At 36.2% G+C, this 19,636-nt stretch overlaps 1 protein-coding gene across 5 annotated transcripts in view; it reads right to left on the bottom strand.

The window, feature by feature from the left end:
* Positions 1-19,636, bottom strand: part of HACE1 (HECT domain and ankyrin repeat containing E3 ubiquitin protein ligase 1) — a 126,580-nt gene that overhangs the window by 19,582 nt on the left and 87,362 nt on the right. For all 5 annotated transcript variants that reach the window (XM_025294649.3, XM_045161959.1, XM_025294650.2 and 2 more), the window contains 3 exons: positions 18,723-18,872; positions 17,979-18,175; positions 4,593-4,724 (listed from right to left, as the gene is read on the bottom strand). In XM_025294649.3, the coding sequence (XP_025150434.1) occupies positions 4,593-4,724; positions 17,979-18,175; positions 18,723-18,872 (479 nt within the window). The remainder of the gene's footprint in view (positions 1-4,592; positions 4,725-17,978; positions 18,176-18,722; positions 18,873-19,636) is intronic.

The following is a 19,636-nucleotide window of genomic DNA, read 5'->3' on the forward strand; positions in this document are numbered from 1 at the left end:
ATCTATAAAACTGTAAGCCGGCTTCTTTGCTAACTAAAACTTCTTGGGGGTCTGGACGGTCAACATCTGCCTGAGAAGGTGCGCTGGTTTTACACCCAGATAACCCAGTGGCGGGGAGGCGATAGGTCGCAGCATTGGCGCCCTCCAAACACATCACCTGAGCTGCTCGGATCTGGGAAGAGCACAAAACGCAGGCCCAACCGAGTCTGCGCCTCTGAGGACTACCCGAGTGCCTGAACCTGAGTGGCTTGGACCTGGGAGCTCAGCCCAGGGCCGGCCTCTGATTGTTCCCGGCGGAACAACCTAGAGCCCTACATATGTTGTCTACAAGAGACCCACCTCAAAACAGGGGACGCATACAGACTGAAAGTGAAGGGCTGGAAAAAGATTTTCCATGCAAATAGGGACCAAAAGAAAGCAGGAGTAGCAATACTCATATCAGATAAAATAGACTTTAAAACAAAGGCTGTGAAAAGAGACAAAGATGGTCACTACATAATGATCAAAGGATCAATCCAAGAAGAAGATATAACAATTATAAATGTATATGCACCCAACACGGGAGCACCGCAGTATGTAAGACAAATGCTGACAAGTATGAAAGGAGAAATTAACAATAACACAATAATAGTGGGAGACTTTAATACCCCACTCACACCTATGGATAGATCAACTAAACAGAAAATTAACAAGGAAACACAAACTTTAAATGATACAATAGACCAGTTAGACCTAATTGATATCTATAGGACATTTCATCCCAAAACAATGAATTTCACCTTTTTCTCAAGCGCACATGGAACCTTCTCCAGGATAGATCACATCCTGGGCCATAAAGCTAGCCTTGGTAAATTCAAAAAAATAGAAATCATTCCAAGCATCTTTTCTGACCACAATGCAGTAAGATTAGATCTCAATTACAAGAGAAAAACTATTAAAAATTCCAACATATGGAGGCTGAACAACACGCTGCTGAATAACCAACACATCACAGAAGAAATCAAAAAAGAAATCAAAATTTGCATAGAAACGAATGAAAATGAAAACACAACAACCCAAAACCTGTGGGACACGGTAAAAGCAGTCCTAAGGGGAGAGTTCATAGCAATACAGGCACACCTCAAGAAACAAGAAAAAAGTCAAATAAATAACCTAACTCTACACCTAAAGCAACTAGAAAAGGAAGAAATGAAGAACCCCAGGGTTAGTAGAAGGAAAGAAATCTTAAAACTTAGAGCAGAAATAAATGCAAAAGAAACAAAAGAGATCATAGCAAAAATCAACAAAACCAAAAGCTGGTTTTTTGAAAGGATAAATAAAATTGACAAACCATTAGCCAGACTCATCAAGAAACAAAGGGAGAAAAATCAAATCAATAAAATTAGAAATGAAAATGAAGAGATCACAAAAGACAACAAAGAAATACAAAGGATCATAAGAGAGTATTATCAACAATTATATGCCAATAAAATGGACAACGTGGAAGAAATGGACAAATTCTTAGAAAAGTACAACTTTCCAAAACTCGACCAGGAAGAAATAGAAAATCTTAACAGACCCATCACAAGCACGGAAATTGAAACTGTAATCAGAAATCTTCCAGCAAACAAAAGCCCAGGTCCAGATGGCTTCACAGCTGAATTCTACCAAAATTTTAGAGAAGAGCTAACACCTATCCTGCTCAAACTCTTCCAGAAAATTGCAGAGGATGGTAAACTTCCAAACTCATTCTATGAGGCCACCATCACCCTAATACCAAAACCTGACAAAGATGCCACAAAAAAAGAAAACTACAGGCCAATTCACTGATGAACATAGATGCAAAAATCCTTAACAAAATTCTAGCAATCAGAATCCAACAACACATTAAAAAGATCATACACCATGACCAAGTGGGCTTCATCCCAGGGATGCAAGGATTCTTCAATATCCGCAAATCAATCAATGTAATACACCACATTAACAAATTGAAAAATAAAAACCATATGATTATCTCAATAGATGCAGAGAAAGCCTTTGACAAAATTCAACATCCATTTATGATAAAAACTCTCCAGAAAGCAGGAATAGAAGGAACATACCTCAACATAATCAAAGCTATATATGACAAACCCACAGCAAACATTATCCTCAATGGTGAAAAATTGAAAGCATTTCCTCTAAAGTCAGGAACAAGACAAGGGTGCCCACTTTCACCATTACTATTCAACATAGTTTTGGAAGTTTTGGCCACAACAATCAGAGCAGAAAAACAAATAAAAGGAATCCAAATTGGAAAAGAAGAAGTAAAGCTCTCACTGTTTGCAGATGACATGATCCTCTACATAGAAAACCCTAAAGACTCCACCAGAAAATTACTAGAACTAATCAATGACTATAGTAAAGTTGCAGGATATAAAATCAACACACAGAAATCACTTGCATTCCTATACACTAATAATGAGAAAACAGAAAGAGAAATTAAGGAAACAACTCCATTCACCATTGCAACGGAAAGAATAAAATACTTAGGAATGTATCTACCTAAAGAAACTAAAGACCTATATATAGAAAACTATAAAACACTGGTGAAAGAAATCAAAGAGGACACTAACAGATGGAGAAATATACCATGTTCATGGATTGGAAGAATCAATATAGTGAAAATGAGCATACTACCCAAAGCAATCTATAGATTTAATGCAATCCCTATCAAGCTACCAACAGCATTCTTCACAGAGCTAGAACAAATAATTTCACAATTTGTATGGAAATACAAAAAAACTCAACTAGCCAAAGCAATCTTGAGAAAGAAGAATGGAACTGGAGGAATCAACCTACCTGACTTCAGGCTCTACTACAAAGCCACAGTTATCAAGACAGTATGGTACTGGCACAAAGACAGAAATATAGATCAGTGGAACAAAATAGAAAGCCCAGAGATAAATCCACGCACATATGGACACCTTATCTTTGACAAAGGAGGCAAGAATATACAATGGATTAAAGACAATCTCTTTAACAAGTGGTGCTGGGAAATCTGGTCAACCACTTGTAAAAGAATGAAACTAGAACACTTTCTAACACCATACACAAAAATAAACTCAAAATGGATTAAAGATCTAAACGTAAGACCAGAAACTATAAAACTCCTAGAGGAGAACATAGGCAAAACACTCTCTGACATTCATCACAGCAGGATCCTCTATGACCCACCTCCCAGAATATTGGAAATAAAAGCAAAAATAAACAAATGGGACCTAATTAACCTTAAAAGCTTCTGCACATCAAAGGAAACTATTAGCAAGGTGAAAAGACAGCCTTCAGAATGGGAGAAGATAATAGCAAATGAAGCAACTGACAAACAACTAATCTCGAGAATATACAAGCAACTCCTACAGCTCAACTCCAGAAAAATAAATGACCCAATCAAAAAATGGGCCAAAGAACTAAATAGACATTTCGCCAAAGAAGATATACAGATGGCTAACAAACACATGAAAAGATGCTCAACATCACTCATTATCAGAGAAATGCAAATCAAAACCACTATGAGGTACCATTTCACACCAGTCAGAATGGCTGCGATCCAAAAGTCTACAAGTAATAAATGCTGGAGAGGGTGTGGAGAAAAGGGAACCCTCTTACACTGTTGGTGGGAATGCAAACTAGTACAGCCACTATGGAGAACAGTGTGGAGATTCCTTAAAAAAATGGAAATAGAACTGCCTTATGATCCAGCAATCCCACTGCTGGGCATACACACTGAGGAAACCAGAAGGGAAAGAGACACGTGTACCCCAATGTTCATCGCAGCACTGTTTATAATAGCCAGGACATGGAAGCAACCTAGATGCCCATCAGCAGATGAATGGATAAGAAAGCTGTGGTACATATACACGATGGAGTATTACTCAGCCATTAAAAAGAATACATTTGCATCAGTTCTAATGAGGTGGATGAAACTGGAGCCTATTATACAGAGTGAAGTAAGCCAGAAAGAAAAACACCAATACAGTATACTAACGCATATATATGGAATTTAGAAAGATGGTAACAATAACCCTGTGTACGAGACAGCAAAAGAGACACTGATGTATAGAACAGTCTTATGGACTCGGTGAGAGAGGGAGAAGGTGGGAAGATTTGGGAGAATGGCATTGAAACATGTAAAATATCATATATGAAACGAGTTGCCAGTCCAGGTTCGATGCACGATACTGCATGCTTGGGGCTGGTGCACTGGGACGACCCGGAGGGATGGAATGGGGAGGGAGGAGGGAGGAGGTTTCAGGATGGGGAACACATGTATACCTGTGGTGGATTCATTTTGATATTTGGCAAAACTAATACAATTATGTAAAGTTTAAAAATAAAATAAAATTTAAAAAAAAAAGAGAAAAAAAAAAAAAAAAGAACTGCTAACCTAGTTATTAACCCTTAGAGAAGCACAATCACAAATCTTACAACTCCCTAAACATGAACATTTTAATGGTTTACCATATTTTCTACATTATTCCATTCATTATTGTATACTAAAATTGTTTCTAAATTACATCATATGGAGTTTTGTGTTGTGTTTTAACAGCAAAAGAACTGATGCTTTTCCTTACCAATTCGTATTCATCAAAAAGTTGTATGAGGGATGGTGGAATGAACATATGAAAGCCCTGTAAAAAAGCATTGATCTGAGGCTGAATGGCTCTTGTCATTCGCAGTTCAGTGACAAGCTGGACGTACTCCGCCTATTAAAAAAAAAGTTTCTGTGATTATTTTTTTTAATTCACATACTTAAGATACTACTGACCATTTCTCATTTTAGAAATAAAGGTTTAGAATTAATTTGGCACCAATGTTCACACATCTCAGCAAAAGAGTAATCTATCATTCACTAAGCTGTTTAGGCCAAATCCTAGGAGTCAATCATCCAGGTTTCTCTCACACCTTCTATCAGCGAGTACTATCAACTCTATCTTCAAAAATATTTTCAGTCAGATCTTGTGGCATCACCTCCACCAGTGGCACCTTGGTTCAAGCCATCACCATCTCTCATCTGGATATTAGACTATCTGGTGTCACTGCTGCCATGTTTGCCTCTGTATTTCTTCTTCTCCACATTAGAGCAACTTTTTAAACTGTGTGTGTATATATATATATTTTATATATAATTCAGATCACATAACCCTCCTTTCAAAAACCCTACAATGACTTCCCATGACACTTGGAGTAAAGTCCAAATTCCTTCCCTAGTCCATAAGGCCCCAAACGACCCAACCTCGGCCTTACCCTCTCATCTCATTTCCTCCCACTTTCCCCTTTGTTCCCTCACTCTATCCCCCAAACACAGCTTGTTCAGGTCTCAACGTCTGTATACTTACTGCTTTTTTTTTCTCTCTTAAATGTCTCATTAGACTGCAATCTCTCTGCAAGAAGAGGTTCTGTTTGTTTACCAGTATATATCCTCAGCTCTTCCTCAGTGATCAATGTAAAGAAATAGAGGAAAACAATAGAATGGAAAAGACTAGAGATCTCTTCAAGAAAAGGGATACCAAGGGAACATTTCATGTAAAGATGGACACAATAAAAGACAGAAATGGTATGGACCTAACAGAAGCAGAAGATATTAAGAAGAGGTGGCAAGAATACAAAGAAGAATTGTACAAAAAAGATCTTCATGACCCAGATAATCACGATGGTATGATCACTCACCGAGAGCCAGACATTCTGGAATGTGAAGTCAAGTGGGCCTTAGGAAGCATCACTACAAACAAAGCTAGTAGACGTGATGGAATCCCAGTTGAGCTATTTCAAATCCTAAAAGATGATGCTGTGAAAGTGCTGCACTCAATATGCCAGCAAATTTGGAAAACTCAGCAGTGGCCACAGGACTGGAAAAGCTCAGTTTGCATTCCAATCGCAAAGAAAGGCAATGCCAAAGAATGCTCAAACTACCACACAATTACACTCATCTCACACATTAGCAAAGTAATGCTCAAAATTCTCCAAGCCAGGCTTCAGCAATACGTGAACCATGAACTTCCAGATGTTCAAGCTGGTTTTAGAAAAGGCAGAGGAACCAGAGATCAAATTGCCAACATCTGCTGGATCATTGAAAAAAAAAGAGAGTTCCAGAAAACATCTATTTCTGCTTTATTGACTATACCAAAGCCTTTGACTGTGTGGATCACAACAAACTGTGGAAAATTTTGAAAGAGATGGGAATACCAGACCACCTGACCTGCCTCTTGAGAAACCCATATGCAGGTCAGGAAGCAACAGTTAGAACTGGACATGGAACAACAGACTGGTTCCAAATAGGAAAAGGAGTATGTCAAGGCTGTATATTGTCACCCTTCTTATTTAACTTATATGCGGAGTACATCATGAGAAACACTGGGCTGGATAAAGCACAGGCTGGAATCAAGACTGACGGGAGAAATATCAATAACCTCAGATATGCAGATGACACCACCCTTATGGCAAAAAACAGAAAAGAACTAAAGAGCCTCTTGACGAAAGTGAAAGAGGAGAGTGAAAAAGTTGGCTTAAAGCTCAGTATTCAGAAAACGAAGATCATGGCATCCGGTCCCATCACTTCATGGCAAAGAGATGGGGAACCAGTGGAAATAGTGGTTGACTTTATTTCTGGGGGCTCCAAAATCACTGCAGATGGTGACTGCAGCCATGAAATTAAAAGCTGCTTACTCCTTGGAAGGAAAGTTATGATGAACTTAGACAGTATATTAAAAAGCAGAGACATTACTTTGCCAACAAAGGTCCATCTAGTCAAGGCTATGGTTTTTCCAGTAGTCATGTATGGATGTGAGAGTTGGACCTTAAAGAAAGCTAAGTGCCAAAGAATTGATGCTTTTGAACTGTGGTGTTGAAGACTCTTGAGAGTTCCTTGGACTGCAAGGAGATCCAACCAGTCCATCCTAAAGGAAATCACTCCTGGATATTCATTGGAAGGACTGATGTGGAAGCTGAAACTCCAATACTTTGGCCACCTGATGTGAAGAGCTGACTCATTTGAAAAGATCTGATGCTGGGAAAGACTGAAGGCAGGAGGATAAGGGGATGACAGAGGATGAGATGGTTGGATGGAATCACTGACTCAATGGACATGAGTTTGAATAAACTCCAGGAGTTGGTGATGGACAAGGGAGGCCTGGTGTGCTGCAGTCCATGGGGTCGCAAACAGTCAGACAGGACTTAGCAACTGAACTGAACTGATCCTCTTAAAAATGTGGCTGCTGCTTTCTGTTCAACAAATAACTTGATGAGTATACATTCAATAAATTCATTTAAAACATACTTTGAACTTGATCAAATGACTCAATTAAGTGCAGCCTATTCTTCGTTAAACAACAACATTCTGAGTTATGGTAAGCTATCTTGACACATTTAAAATCTACATCATCAAGAATAGTGCCACTTAAAATTTAACCAGCAGTAAAAAAATGTATTTTGGCTCAAATCAAAGTGAATGACCATATCTTTCTGTATATAAACCCTATCATTGTTATTATTCGTGTGTGTGTGTGTGTGTGTTAGTCGCTCAGTCATGTCCGACTCTTTGTGACTCCATGGACTGCAGCCCACCAGGCTCCTCTGTCCACAGGATTCTCCAGGCAAGAATACTGGAGGGGGTTGCCAATTCCCATTATTATTCTTACATTTTAAATTACCCATCTAAGTGAAACTTCAAGAATTAAAAGCAATATGTATATAGTTCTCACCTCCCAGGAATGAATGCTCTAAGCGCAGAGAGAGAAAGCCTATTTTAGATTCCTTCTTTTCATCTTTTTTTGGGGGGTTATTAATCTGACACTGTTCCCCTCAACCCCTAAAAAATACCCACAGGCACTGAGCCAACACGTTGTACATGACTCCAGCTATGAATTCTCCATACATCTCAGAGCTACAGAAATGTCACAGTGGATTGCTCACAGCTTTCCCCAACCCTGCATGGCTCTTTCTGCAATCTGGCATGAGGAAAGCTACCATCTATTACCATCTATCACCATGCTATTCAATCTACTCTCACTCCAAATCCCACTCCCAACCACCCAAAGGTTTTTCTCCACTGAATAGGAATTAATCAGATTCTACAAGTTACATGCAGTTATTTAGAGAGAGGGGGACACAGAAACGTGTGCCAATCAAACAGAAACACAAACTGAATCTTCAGGATCCAATCTAAGAAATAAAATATACACATAATAGCTACCAATGATTTTTGCACTAACACATGATTATCTTTTAATTGATGTCTGCTCAAACTAAACTGCTTCATGAAAATACTAAAATTTTTTCTGCTCCATTCATTAATTATATATTTCTCTCAAGAGATCTTGCTTTTATTATCTTAAGGTACTATTCACTTGAGTCATTAATCAACACCTCAAATTATGAAGCATGAACTGCTCAAGTATAGTTTTATCTATTTTAATTTGCCACTGCATCCCATATTTATCTGAATAGTACACACTTTTCTATCAATTAATTCCTATTATTTCCACATACATTCTGTTTTAAAAAATTAATTTTCACAAATATACTATTTCCCACACTTATTTTTGTAGCTCTGGTCCATAGTTATTGGATATCAATTTGTGAAAAATCAGTTCCTTCAAATACCAGTCTCCATATTAATTTAAATATGGAGAAATCTTGGTCTAAGTTATTTCGCAGTAAAATAATAAAATCCTAGCCAGCACAAATTCTTCTGAGTTGTTTAGTAAAGTAAGTTTTCAGACAGCTGAAAGATAAATGTGTTTAATAGAAAAAAATCTAATCCAACTGTTTCTAAAATGTTTCCCTGCTTCCTTACAGAACACATCCTCAAAGACAGTAACACATATTAACATGTTCTTGATAATACAATTATTAGTATGAACATCAACTATCATTATACACTAATATTTTTACTATTCATACTGTGCAGAAATACTACACTGGCTACAGTCCCTACAAAGGCCAAGTGACTCACCCCTACATTTCATGCTTCTGAGTAACTACATCAAATATCTTAAATGCTCTAAGGAAACAGTCAACATGTAGATGACCATCAGTCCACAAAACACTGGCATAAAGAGTTGCTCAAATAAACATGAAATATAAGTGAAACCTAAAATCTCACTTAATTCTAAGGTATTTAAAGAGATGACATAACTCAGGGGTGAAGGATATTTTATCGCCAACAGATAGCACATCCTAGGAGTCATATTTGCTCCTACCTGAGTTTTGTTAATCCTTTGAGGGCATAAAATAATACCAGATATCACAGAATTAAACTGGAGAATTAACTACACTAAAGAATCTGAGTGAGTTCCTGCTCTGGTGAAATAGTTGTGATTATACAAAGTTTTCAACTTAGAAAGTCTCAGCACAGGCACCTGAGTCAATTTCTAGGCAGGTTGATAACAAGTCCGAGGTCCTCAAAGAGGAGAAAGGGGTCTGGGGCTCTTGAAGTGGAGATGGGGTCTGGGATTCTCAAGGAGGAAGAAAGGGCAAACATCTTTTCTCTACATTCTTAGTCTTAGTCACATAAAATGTTTTTTTCTTTAAGCCTGGAACTGATGATGAGACAACAAACAACTCAGCTTAAACTCTGTGCTAAGGATTATATAACAACAATGTATCCTCCTTGAGGACAGTTTCTCCTTCCTGAAAACCTTCTGGCTAATCCTGTTATCTTAAAATGTAAATTATGGGAGTGGGTCTAGTAAGATCTTTACAACCTTGAGACATTCGTTTGATTTATTGTAATAAGCAATTTTAAAAGTATGTAACTCCCTTTTCTAAGACTAGCGAGTAGGGCACTCTTCCGTCCCCCTTCTGATGTTTATGTCAGATGCCTTCTCTGTCCCTTTTCATACTTTAATAAAACTCTGCTATACAAAAGCTCTTGAATGATCAAGCCTGATCCCTGGTCCCGAAGCTAAATCTTCAGAGATCACGAATCTGACATCGTTCACCATAAGCTATCATAACAATAAAAAAGAGCCTTAGCAAATTCTTTCAAGCTCAACCCCGAGCCTCATATAAGATAGGTAAGCAAAAAATAACTGCAAAGGGGAAAAAATAAAAACAGTAAGATTGAGATTCAGTTTTCAGATATAATATTCTAGTTAAATTACATAGGTAGTTACAGAAACATTTTGTTTTAAAATCTCCTAGTCTTTTAAATCTATGGAATGAACAATATCATACCTTGAAATCTTCCTTAAAATTTTAACTTATTTTCAGGCTTTGAGTCTAAATTATGTCTTTTATGAGGAGTAGTGGTAATGCTGAAAACTGACACCTTTTTTTTAAAGCTATTTTTCCTCTTTAAAATTTTTTTCACTATTTCTTAAAAGATATACTTACTTAACCAATAGTTAACTTTTAATAGTGAAAGCAAGATGTTCTTATCCCCCTCGAAGTAAACTGATAATCTTGGACACATCCGTAAAATTGTTTGAAATAATTATTTTTAGTTTTAAATGAACAGTTTAAATGGCATTATAACTGGCACAATGCAATTCACTGTTTGAATATAAATCCTTTAACAATAAAAGCTTCTTTCCTGGGCTTATCCACTTGATTACTATTGCTATCATATGTAAGAATTCTTACTGAAAATTTCTTCAGGGAAAACTCAAAGGACACCAGGTTTCTTCTGCATGAATAAGTAGGTATAAGAAAAGAGAGGCACATTTAAACAATGTAACCTTTTACAATAATTTATCCTTTACCAGTATATTATTTTTAAGGTCACAAATTAAGCTATAAAGATTGATAGTATGATAAATATCCTATTACTTCAGTTTCCTTGGAACAAATTCAGTCATTGAAAACAGTGATTCTTCAGATTACCATTACATAGATTTGGTGATCTTTGAAGTGAACTTTTAGAATATATGAACTAAAATGCAAAGAAAAATATATTCTCCATTGTTGACAAAAAGATACTAAAGATAATTTAAAACCCAAATCGAAAAATACACTCAACATTGAGAACCTTAGACCTAAACTGTTTTAAGTTTTCAGAGTACTAAAAGATCTTTCATAGTATACTTTTCTGAAAACACACATAAGCAATCCACTTTAAGTCAATAATCTATATAGAGAGGTTTCAATTTTTTACTAGTACAGGCATCATATGTGTCTGTATATGAAATAAATTAAATGAAACCGGCAATAAAATATAATAATAAGTACACACACACTGGGCTTCTCCGATGACTCAGAGAGTAAAGAATCCGCCTGCAATGTGGGAGAGCTGGGTTCGATTCCTGGGTTGGGAAGATCCCCTGGAGGAGGGCATGGCAACCCACTCTGCTATCTCTGCCTGGAGAATCCCCATGGACAGAGGAGCCTGGCAGACTACAGTCCATGGGGTCACAAAAAGGCAGACTACAGTCCATGGGGTCACAAAAAGTCAGATGCGACTGAGCACAGCACAGTTAACATACACACTGAGAACAACCAAATAAAAATGTAATGGAGGAAACTATACCAAGTTTTTCAAATTGAAGTACAAAATGGTGTTAGTTTCAGATGTGCAGCAAAATGATTCAGTTACATATGTGTGTGTGTGTGTATTCTTTTTTGTATTATTTTCCATCATAGGTTACTACAGTATATTGAGTATAGTTCCCTGTGCTCCATGGGTAGGTCCTTGTTGTTTATCTGTTTTATATATAGTAGTATGTAACTGCTAATCCCAGACTCCTAATTTATCCCTCCTTCCTTCCCCACCCTTACCCTTTGCTAACCATAAATTTGGAAAGCATACTAAATTTGTATTTGTTACCTTGTTCATATTCACTGCCTTAGTAGATAAAAGACCCAGCAGTTACACAACCATACAGAACTCGATTTAAACTGAGGGTCTACCAGTTACCAATTTTAAGCCCTTAGACAGTTATTTAATTTCTAAAGAAATACAGTGTCATAGTTACAAGCTCTGGCTTGAAATTTATAGACTGTCTGGATTCACATCCACCATTTATTACCCTGCGATTTGGAGGAAAGCAATTTAACCTCACCATGCTTATTTCCTCACCTGCAGAAATGGGTATCTAGACCTCATATGATTGTTTAAGTTAATACAAATAAAACACCTTTACCAGTGCCTAGCACATTATAAGCACATAATAAATATCACATGCTTTTATTATTAAAGCTGTTTCCACACTGAAGGAATAGAAATAATTACCTCAAAAGGTTGTTACAGTAAATGAGAAATGCACAAAGAACACAACTCAAATACATAAAATATACACAAAGTATTCAATAGGCAGTGGTTATTACTATCACTAGAAAATACAAATGCTATGATGAGGTTAATGGCTAGGAGGATAATGATACCACTTGTCATTCTGGAGCCCATCCACCTAAGCAGCTCATCCTCCAGTTCTTCTTTTTCACCTTCCCAAACAGCTAGTATGGATACCATGTTCCATAAATTCTACATCCTAAAAAGCTATCTCATTTTCTCTATCCTTGTTCCCACTGTCTTATAAAATCCCTTATGCATGCTCCCCAACACCAATTCCACCATCACCTATCAGCTGTCCCGACTCCAACATTGCCCCATTTCAACTCATTCTTCACAATCCAAGCTGAGACTGGTGCTGTTTTTCTTTAAAAAAAAAAAAAAAAAAGTTTTTAAAAACAGAAATTCAATCATATTGCCCTCTATAGCATCTGCAATCATCCCCTAGCCCTCAGAGTAACTTTCAGATTTCTAATGGTGGATGCAATGTCTTTCAGGATTTGGCCCCTGTCTACTTCCTTCACCTCATCTTCTCCTATTCACTTACTGTGCAGTCTAAGCTAACATCTACAACTCTGACCTACCCGTGCTTACCGAAACATCATGCTGTATCATCTCTGTGCTTTCCTATATGCCCAGAACGTTTCTTTCTCCCTTTCATTACTCCTATCTGATCACTTAATGCTTTTCCTCTGCAACTCAACTTCCATGCTATTTCTTACACTCCCTGATATCCTGTCCCATCTCACCTCACTTATTTCCCCTCCTAGCCTGAATGAACTTTATGATCAGAAGGGTAAAGGTATTAACGCTTAAAAGCCACAAAGCTTACTCTTCAGTTCTAAGAACTATAACTCAAGGTCTAACAAAAATATTTCATTCCTAACACCATTTGGTCAAGAATTTAAAACTGAAAATGAAAAGTGAAAGAAAAAAGCTCTTCTTTAAAAAGCTGAAAATACCATTTAAATGTAAATGTTCATCCCCTGGTAATTCAGTCATTTTCTAAAGTGAAACGAAAGGGGGCTTTTTTCTTCTAGATTTTAAAACAAATCACAGATACAAAGTTAAATTTAGAAGAGCATTTTATTTCAAATGTGGAACTGATATATATTGTTCTCCCTATATTACCTGTATTTCTTAATGTACTTTTTTTAAACAAATGTATTTTGCCTGTTTGGTTTCAGTCTATAATTACCAAAGCCTTTCAATAAAACAGGAATAAATGACTCCCCCATGTGGAGATCAGCTTACATAGACTTTTTTCTTACTAACAAGCTTGGCAAGTCATTTAAGATTCAATATGCTTACAAATTCTGAAGTTGACTCCAAACGTGACAATTATAACTTTTCATCTATAAATAAGTAAAAGGCTGGCCCTAGAATAACAAAAATTCATGACAGAAGTATATGTTAAAAATAACATGTCTAAAGAAGACAATTTGAAAATTTTATTTGTAAACTGAATTCTAAATCAAGTGATCAATTTAAGATATTTCCAAAGATTTTTAATTTAAAAAATCAGCTTGCTTATTGCTTACTGGTAATATTAGAAAATGAAAAGGCTCAATTTATTGTGGCAATTGTTTATATTAGAAATACAAAAGCTGAGAACTAACATATTAGTGATTGAGATCCTCTGTTACAGAAGCTCATCATGAGAAAGTAACACTGACATATATACACCACCACATGTAAATCAGACAGCTAGTGGGAAGCTGCTATATAAGACAGGGAGCCCAGCCTGGCATTCTGTGATGACCTACAGGGGTGGGCAGGGTGAGAGGAAGGCTCAAGAGGAAGGGGATATACATGTAGTTATGACTGATTCACCCTGTTGTATGGCAGAAACCAATACAACATTGTAAACCAATTATTCTCCAATTAAAAACAAAAAAGCAGTTAGCCTGTCATTAACAAAACAATGTCAATAGTATAGCGTTAAACTTAGAAACAAAACTTCCAAGCTTTTTAATGTTACAGGATTATTCTAGCGTCAGGCTAGACCATGATCAAGAGTATAAACTTAATATAAGTGTATTTGTATTTGTTATTATTAAAAATGTTCCTTTGTTCTATATTTCAACAGAAAGATACAAAGGCAAAAGAATTAATAAAAAAACATATTTTTAAAATCTAAACAAAAATCACATCAAAGTGGGAGGGACGCTGTTAGGAGATACGAGTATAAATATAGCTACTTACCAATGCAACTGCTAATAAGCCTTTATACTTCCTCATATAAAATGTATCTGAGAGGAATGACAGATCCACCTACCAAACAGTATATTCACAGACAGGAGTCATGTATGAGGGTCTCTCATGAAAAGCAATCTCTTGGTCATAATGAAGATTCTATTCCATGACTTTATACCCCTAACTGAGAGGAAGTATCCAGTGTAAAATAAAATAATAAATGCACTATTAGTGTGTGTGTGCTGAGTTGCTTCAGTCATGTCTGACTCTTTGCAACCCAATGGACTGCAGCCCACCAGGTTCCTCTGTCCATGGGCTTTTTCCAGGCAAGAACACTGGAGTGGGTTGCCATGCCCTCCTCCAGGGTTATCTCCCCAACTCAGGGATCAAACCTACATCTCTTATTTCACCTGCACTGGCATGGGGGTTCTTTAGCACTAGTGCCACTTGGAAAGTACTATGAGACAGACAATCTAATAATTAGATTTTTTAAAATACTTCCATTCACTGACAAATTCATCAATCTAATTTTGCTATTTTAAAAGCATTTTAATCTTCTAGAGCTAAACATATTCATTATATTAAAAATATATTAAAAATCTTCCTCAATGTGATTAATTTTGCTAACAGGATGAAGAACATTAGACTTGAAACTAGGAGACCTGGGTTTTGGCTCCAGCTTTACCATTAACTCTTCAGACTTCAGAGTCTTCATGTGTAAATTGAGAGGGTAGACCAAATTAGTAAGTATAAATGTGCAAAAACTCAGCTCCTAATTTTATTTTCCAAAACTAAATTTCATGTATTTTTTTTAATATGTATAGTATCTAAGTTTCAAAAAGTAAAATTACATAGCTTAACTTAGGTCTTCATTCCTATAGATATGTGAAACCCAATAATCTATTTTTATAGAAAACTATTCAATAACAACTAATGTTTGAGTTGTGTTTTTCAGTTTACAAAATGCTGGTACCAATTCTGCATGGAAGGTGTTATTATTCCAGTTATACAGAACAGAAAACTGAAGCTCAAAGAGGTTAAAATATGGCCAAGTCTTTTGGCCTTTAAAAAAACAAACAAACAAAAATTACATTAAGTCTTTAGTCTACAAAATGATTCAATGATTATTACTTTTATAGTTAGCTGATCCTGAAGCAGTCTTGGAACTAAAATCCAATGAAAGGAAAGGAAAAAGGTTTTAGTTCTGTTTTACCATAAGTTGCTGCTGGTAAGTGCTGCTGCTGCTGCTAAGTAACCAAACTGGAATTCCAAAATCAGATTTTCTGACTCTCAATTTCCTAATTTATCAAAACATAAAACATATATTGAAAAAAAGAAGTGAAAGTCACTCAGTCGTGTCTGACTCTTTGTGATCCCATGGACTATACAGTCCATGGAATTCTCCAGGCCAGAATATTGGAGTAAGTAGCCTTTCCCTTCTCCAGGGGGTCTTCCCAACTCAGAGACTGAACCCAGGCTTTCCACATTGCAGGCGGATTCTTTACCAGTTGAGCCACAAGGGAAGCCCATATTATATATTAAAGTAATATAACTTTTAACAGTGTAATTTAAAACATGCACCAAGTTTTTAAAAATATATATACAAACAGGAGATATAATAATAAACAAAAATAATCAAGTTATAAAGTTAAAAAAAAATCAAATTCACAGGTCTAACAGAATATAGTGGATCCCAAAAGTGTGTACAAAGTTTAAACACTGGAATTTTTTCTCTGTGTTAGAACTCAATATTTTACTTTTAAAAGATGAAACAGTGATTTAGTGCAAATATGATATTGATTTGAGTTTGTATTTCTAATCGAATGTTTGATATGCACATGCCCAACTTACACAATCAACTGAACTGTGCTCTAGGCTGCTTAAGAAACTGCCTCAGGCAAGAATATACAATGGATTAAAGACAATCTCTTTAACAAGTGGTGCTGGGAACTCTGGTCAACCACTTGTAAAAGAATGAAACTAGAATACTTTCTAACACCATACACAAAAATAAACTCAAAATGGATTAAAGATCTAAACGTAAGACCAGAAACTATAAAACTCCTAGAGGAGAACATAGGCAAAACACTCTCTGACATACATCACAGCAGGATCCTCTATGACCCACCTCCCAGAATATTGGAAATAAAAGCAAAAATAAACAAATGGGACCTAATTAACCTTAAAAGCTTCTGCACATCAAAGGAAACTATTAGCAAGGTGAAAAGACAGCCTTCAGAATGGGAGAAGATAATAGCAAATGAAGCAACTGACAAACAACTAATCTCGAGAATATACAAGCAACTCCTACAGCTCAACTCCAGAAAAATAAATGACCCAATCAAAAAATGGGCCAAAGAACTAAATAGACATTTCTCCAAAGAAGACATCCAGATGGCTAACAAACACATGAAAAGATGCTCAACATCACTCATTATCAGAGAAATGCAAATCAAAACCACTATGAGGTACCATTTCACACCAGTCAGAATGGCTGCGATCCAAAAGTCTACAAGTAATAAATGCTGGAGAGGGTGTGGAGAAAAGGGAACCCTCTTACACTGTTGGTGGGAATGCAAACTAGTACAGCCACTATGGAGAACAGTGTGGAGATTCCTTAAAAAACTGGAAATAGACATGCCTTATGATCCAGCAATCCCACTGCTGGGCATACACACTGAGAAAATCAGAAGGGAAAGAGACACGAGTACCCCAATGTTCATCGCAGCACTGTTTATAATAGCCAGGACATGGAAGCAACCTAGATGTCCATCAGCAGATGAATGGATAAGAAAGCTGTGGTACATATACACAATGGAGTATTATTCAGCCATTAAAAAGAATACATTTGAATCAGTTCTAATGAGGTGGATGAAACTGGAGCCTATTATACAGAGTGAAGTAAGCCAGAAAGAAAAACACCAATACAGTATACTAACGCATATATATGGAATTTAGAAAGATGGTAACAATAACCCTGTGTACGAGACAGCAAAAGAGACACTGATGTATAGAACAGTCTTATGGACTCTGTGGGAGAGGGAGAGGGTGGGAAGATTTGGGAGAATGGCATTGAAACATGTAAAATATCATGTATGAAATGAGTTGCCAGTCCAGGTTCGATGCACGATACTGCATGCTTGGGGCTGGTGCACTGGGACGACCCAGAGGGATGGAATGGGGAGGGAGGAGGGAGGAGGGTTCAGGATGGGGAACACATGTATACCTGTGGTGGATTCATTTTGATATTTGGCAAATCTAATACAGTTATGTAAAGTTTAAAAATAAAATAAAATTAAAAAAAAAAAAAAAAAAAAAGAAACTGCCTCAGGATATCTAACACAGCATGGAAATGATCCTTTACAATTTGAAGTTTATTTGATGGTTTACTCAGTTTAAATATTTTATCTGCTATAAATGTTACAAAACTCTAACAGTAAAAGTTTTTCTAGCTAGTGCCAAGACTTTAGAGCAATTAGCAAAATATCAGGGCTAAGTTGCAAACAATGGCTAAGGTAAAAATTTGAATACTTACTTTGTTATTTTGTGTTACAAGAATACTTCCACCCCCGGGTTTCAAGGGCACCTCTTCCATTGCTCCAAACACATCAGTTTCAACAGAAAAAGTTAATTCTAGACCCAAATCACTAATATCATTATCTAAAATCCATTGCAAGTTTTTGGCATATTCTGGATCAATGGATGCCACATCTTGGTAATTCACAGGAATACCTAAAAATGCAAACGTACAGCAGTTATATTCTAAATGTTTCTGCCTTTCCTTATCTGTTTAATGGTGAAACACTGCCCTCTACAGATACTCTGTAAAACTGCAAAATATTACAATCCAATTCAGAGCATGATTTAAATGAACGCTAATTCCTAAATTTGGAAGTCTGTAAATTTAAGCTTATGTTACTGCCACATTTCTACAATTAGCCTTTCTTTGAAACGGCTCTTCAGGAAATTATTATAAACTTTTAAAAGTGCCAATTCTCTTAAGTATATTCATATTAAAACGCATTTTTAGCATAAACATATATACACTAAAATGGGAAAAAATTTTTATCAAAAATGTAGATTATTTTTTCCTCTCTCTCAGACCCTCAAATGCCTTACATATGCAGACAGCAAAATAGCAGAGCAAAATAACATTAATCAAATAAATCTCCAATCAAAATAAAAATTATTCACTCAACTGCTACGGCTTACTTAGCTTTCCCTGACTATTAAAAAACACTTTAAATTTATGTCTATGGAAATAACAATAGAGCCATACCAAGAATGTGCTTATAGAATGATCTCGTGAAGTAAATGTTCACCAGTTGCCTATGGTTCAGAGCTAATCCCAAGATCTGTCCAGCAAACCGGAAATAATTCAAGTGATCAGGATTTACAGAGGAGTTGCTATTGGGTTGAAAAGTTGTTCCTATTAAAATCAAGATAAAATAATTTATTTTTAAGATTATGTATAAGAGAGATCATTTCAATGCAGGTAAATTATTAGTTCACAGACAACTTCAGCAAAGCTAAGGTTACATTGTGCATAAACTTCTGTAAGAAGGTTCTGTGTGGGATATTTAACAGTGGAATTGAAAATACTAAAGATAATCATTAATTTTCATATACTTATTAAAGGAAGCCTGTGCAGAGAGAAAATTTTAGAATACTTTTCACTGAAGGTAGCTGGAAGATGTGTCAGAGAGATCCTAGAAACACATAAACAAACACACGTGCACACATGTTCACATTTTCCCAAGCAATGTGGAAATAACTATTTAGGCTGTGAATTAGGGCAGACATTGTCTCATTCATCTATACGTGCCCAGTGTAGCAGGTATTCACCTCATTTTGTTCCTCAGAGAATAGAGCACTGTAAGAGAATAACTAAAATTTCTAAATGTACAACTGTTTTCATCATAACAAATAAACAAGTTTGAATAGGTACCACTGAGGTATAAAAGTTAAAACAGTATCAGTAATAGTTACTACTGCCAAACTCTAGTGCAATGGAGTGCAATTCCATTTATGTGGGGGAAAAAAAACCTGGAAACAGATAGTGATGAATATACTTAAGGCCAGTGAAGTATACACTTCTAAATGGTTAAAAAGGTAAATTTTATGTTATGTATATTTTACCACAATGAAACAGTCTCAAAAAAAAACAGTGCAATGGAAAAACCTGAACAGCAA

Source organism: Bubalus bubalis, chromosome 10 (genome assembly GCF_019923935.1).
Source record: "Bubalus bubalis isolate 160015118507 breed Murrah chromosome 10, NDDB_SH_1, whole genome shotgun sequence".
Taxonomy (NCBI): domain Eukaryota; kingdom Metazoa; phylum Chordata; class Mammalia; order Artiodactyla; family Bovidae; genus Bubalus; species Bubalus bubalis.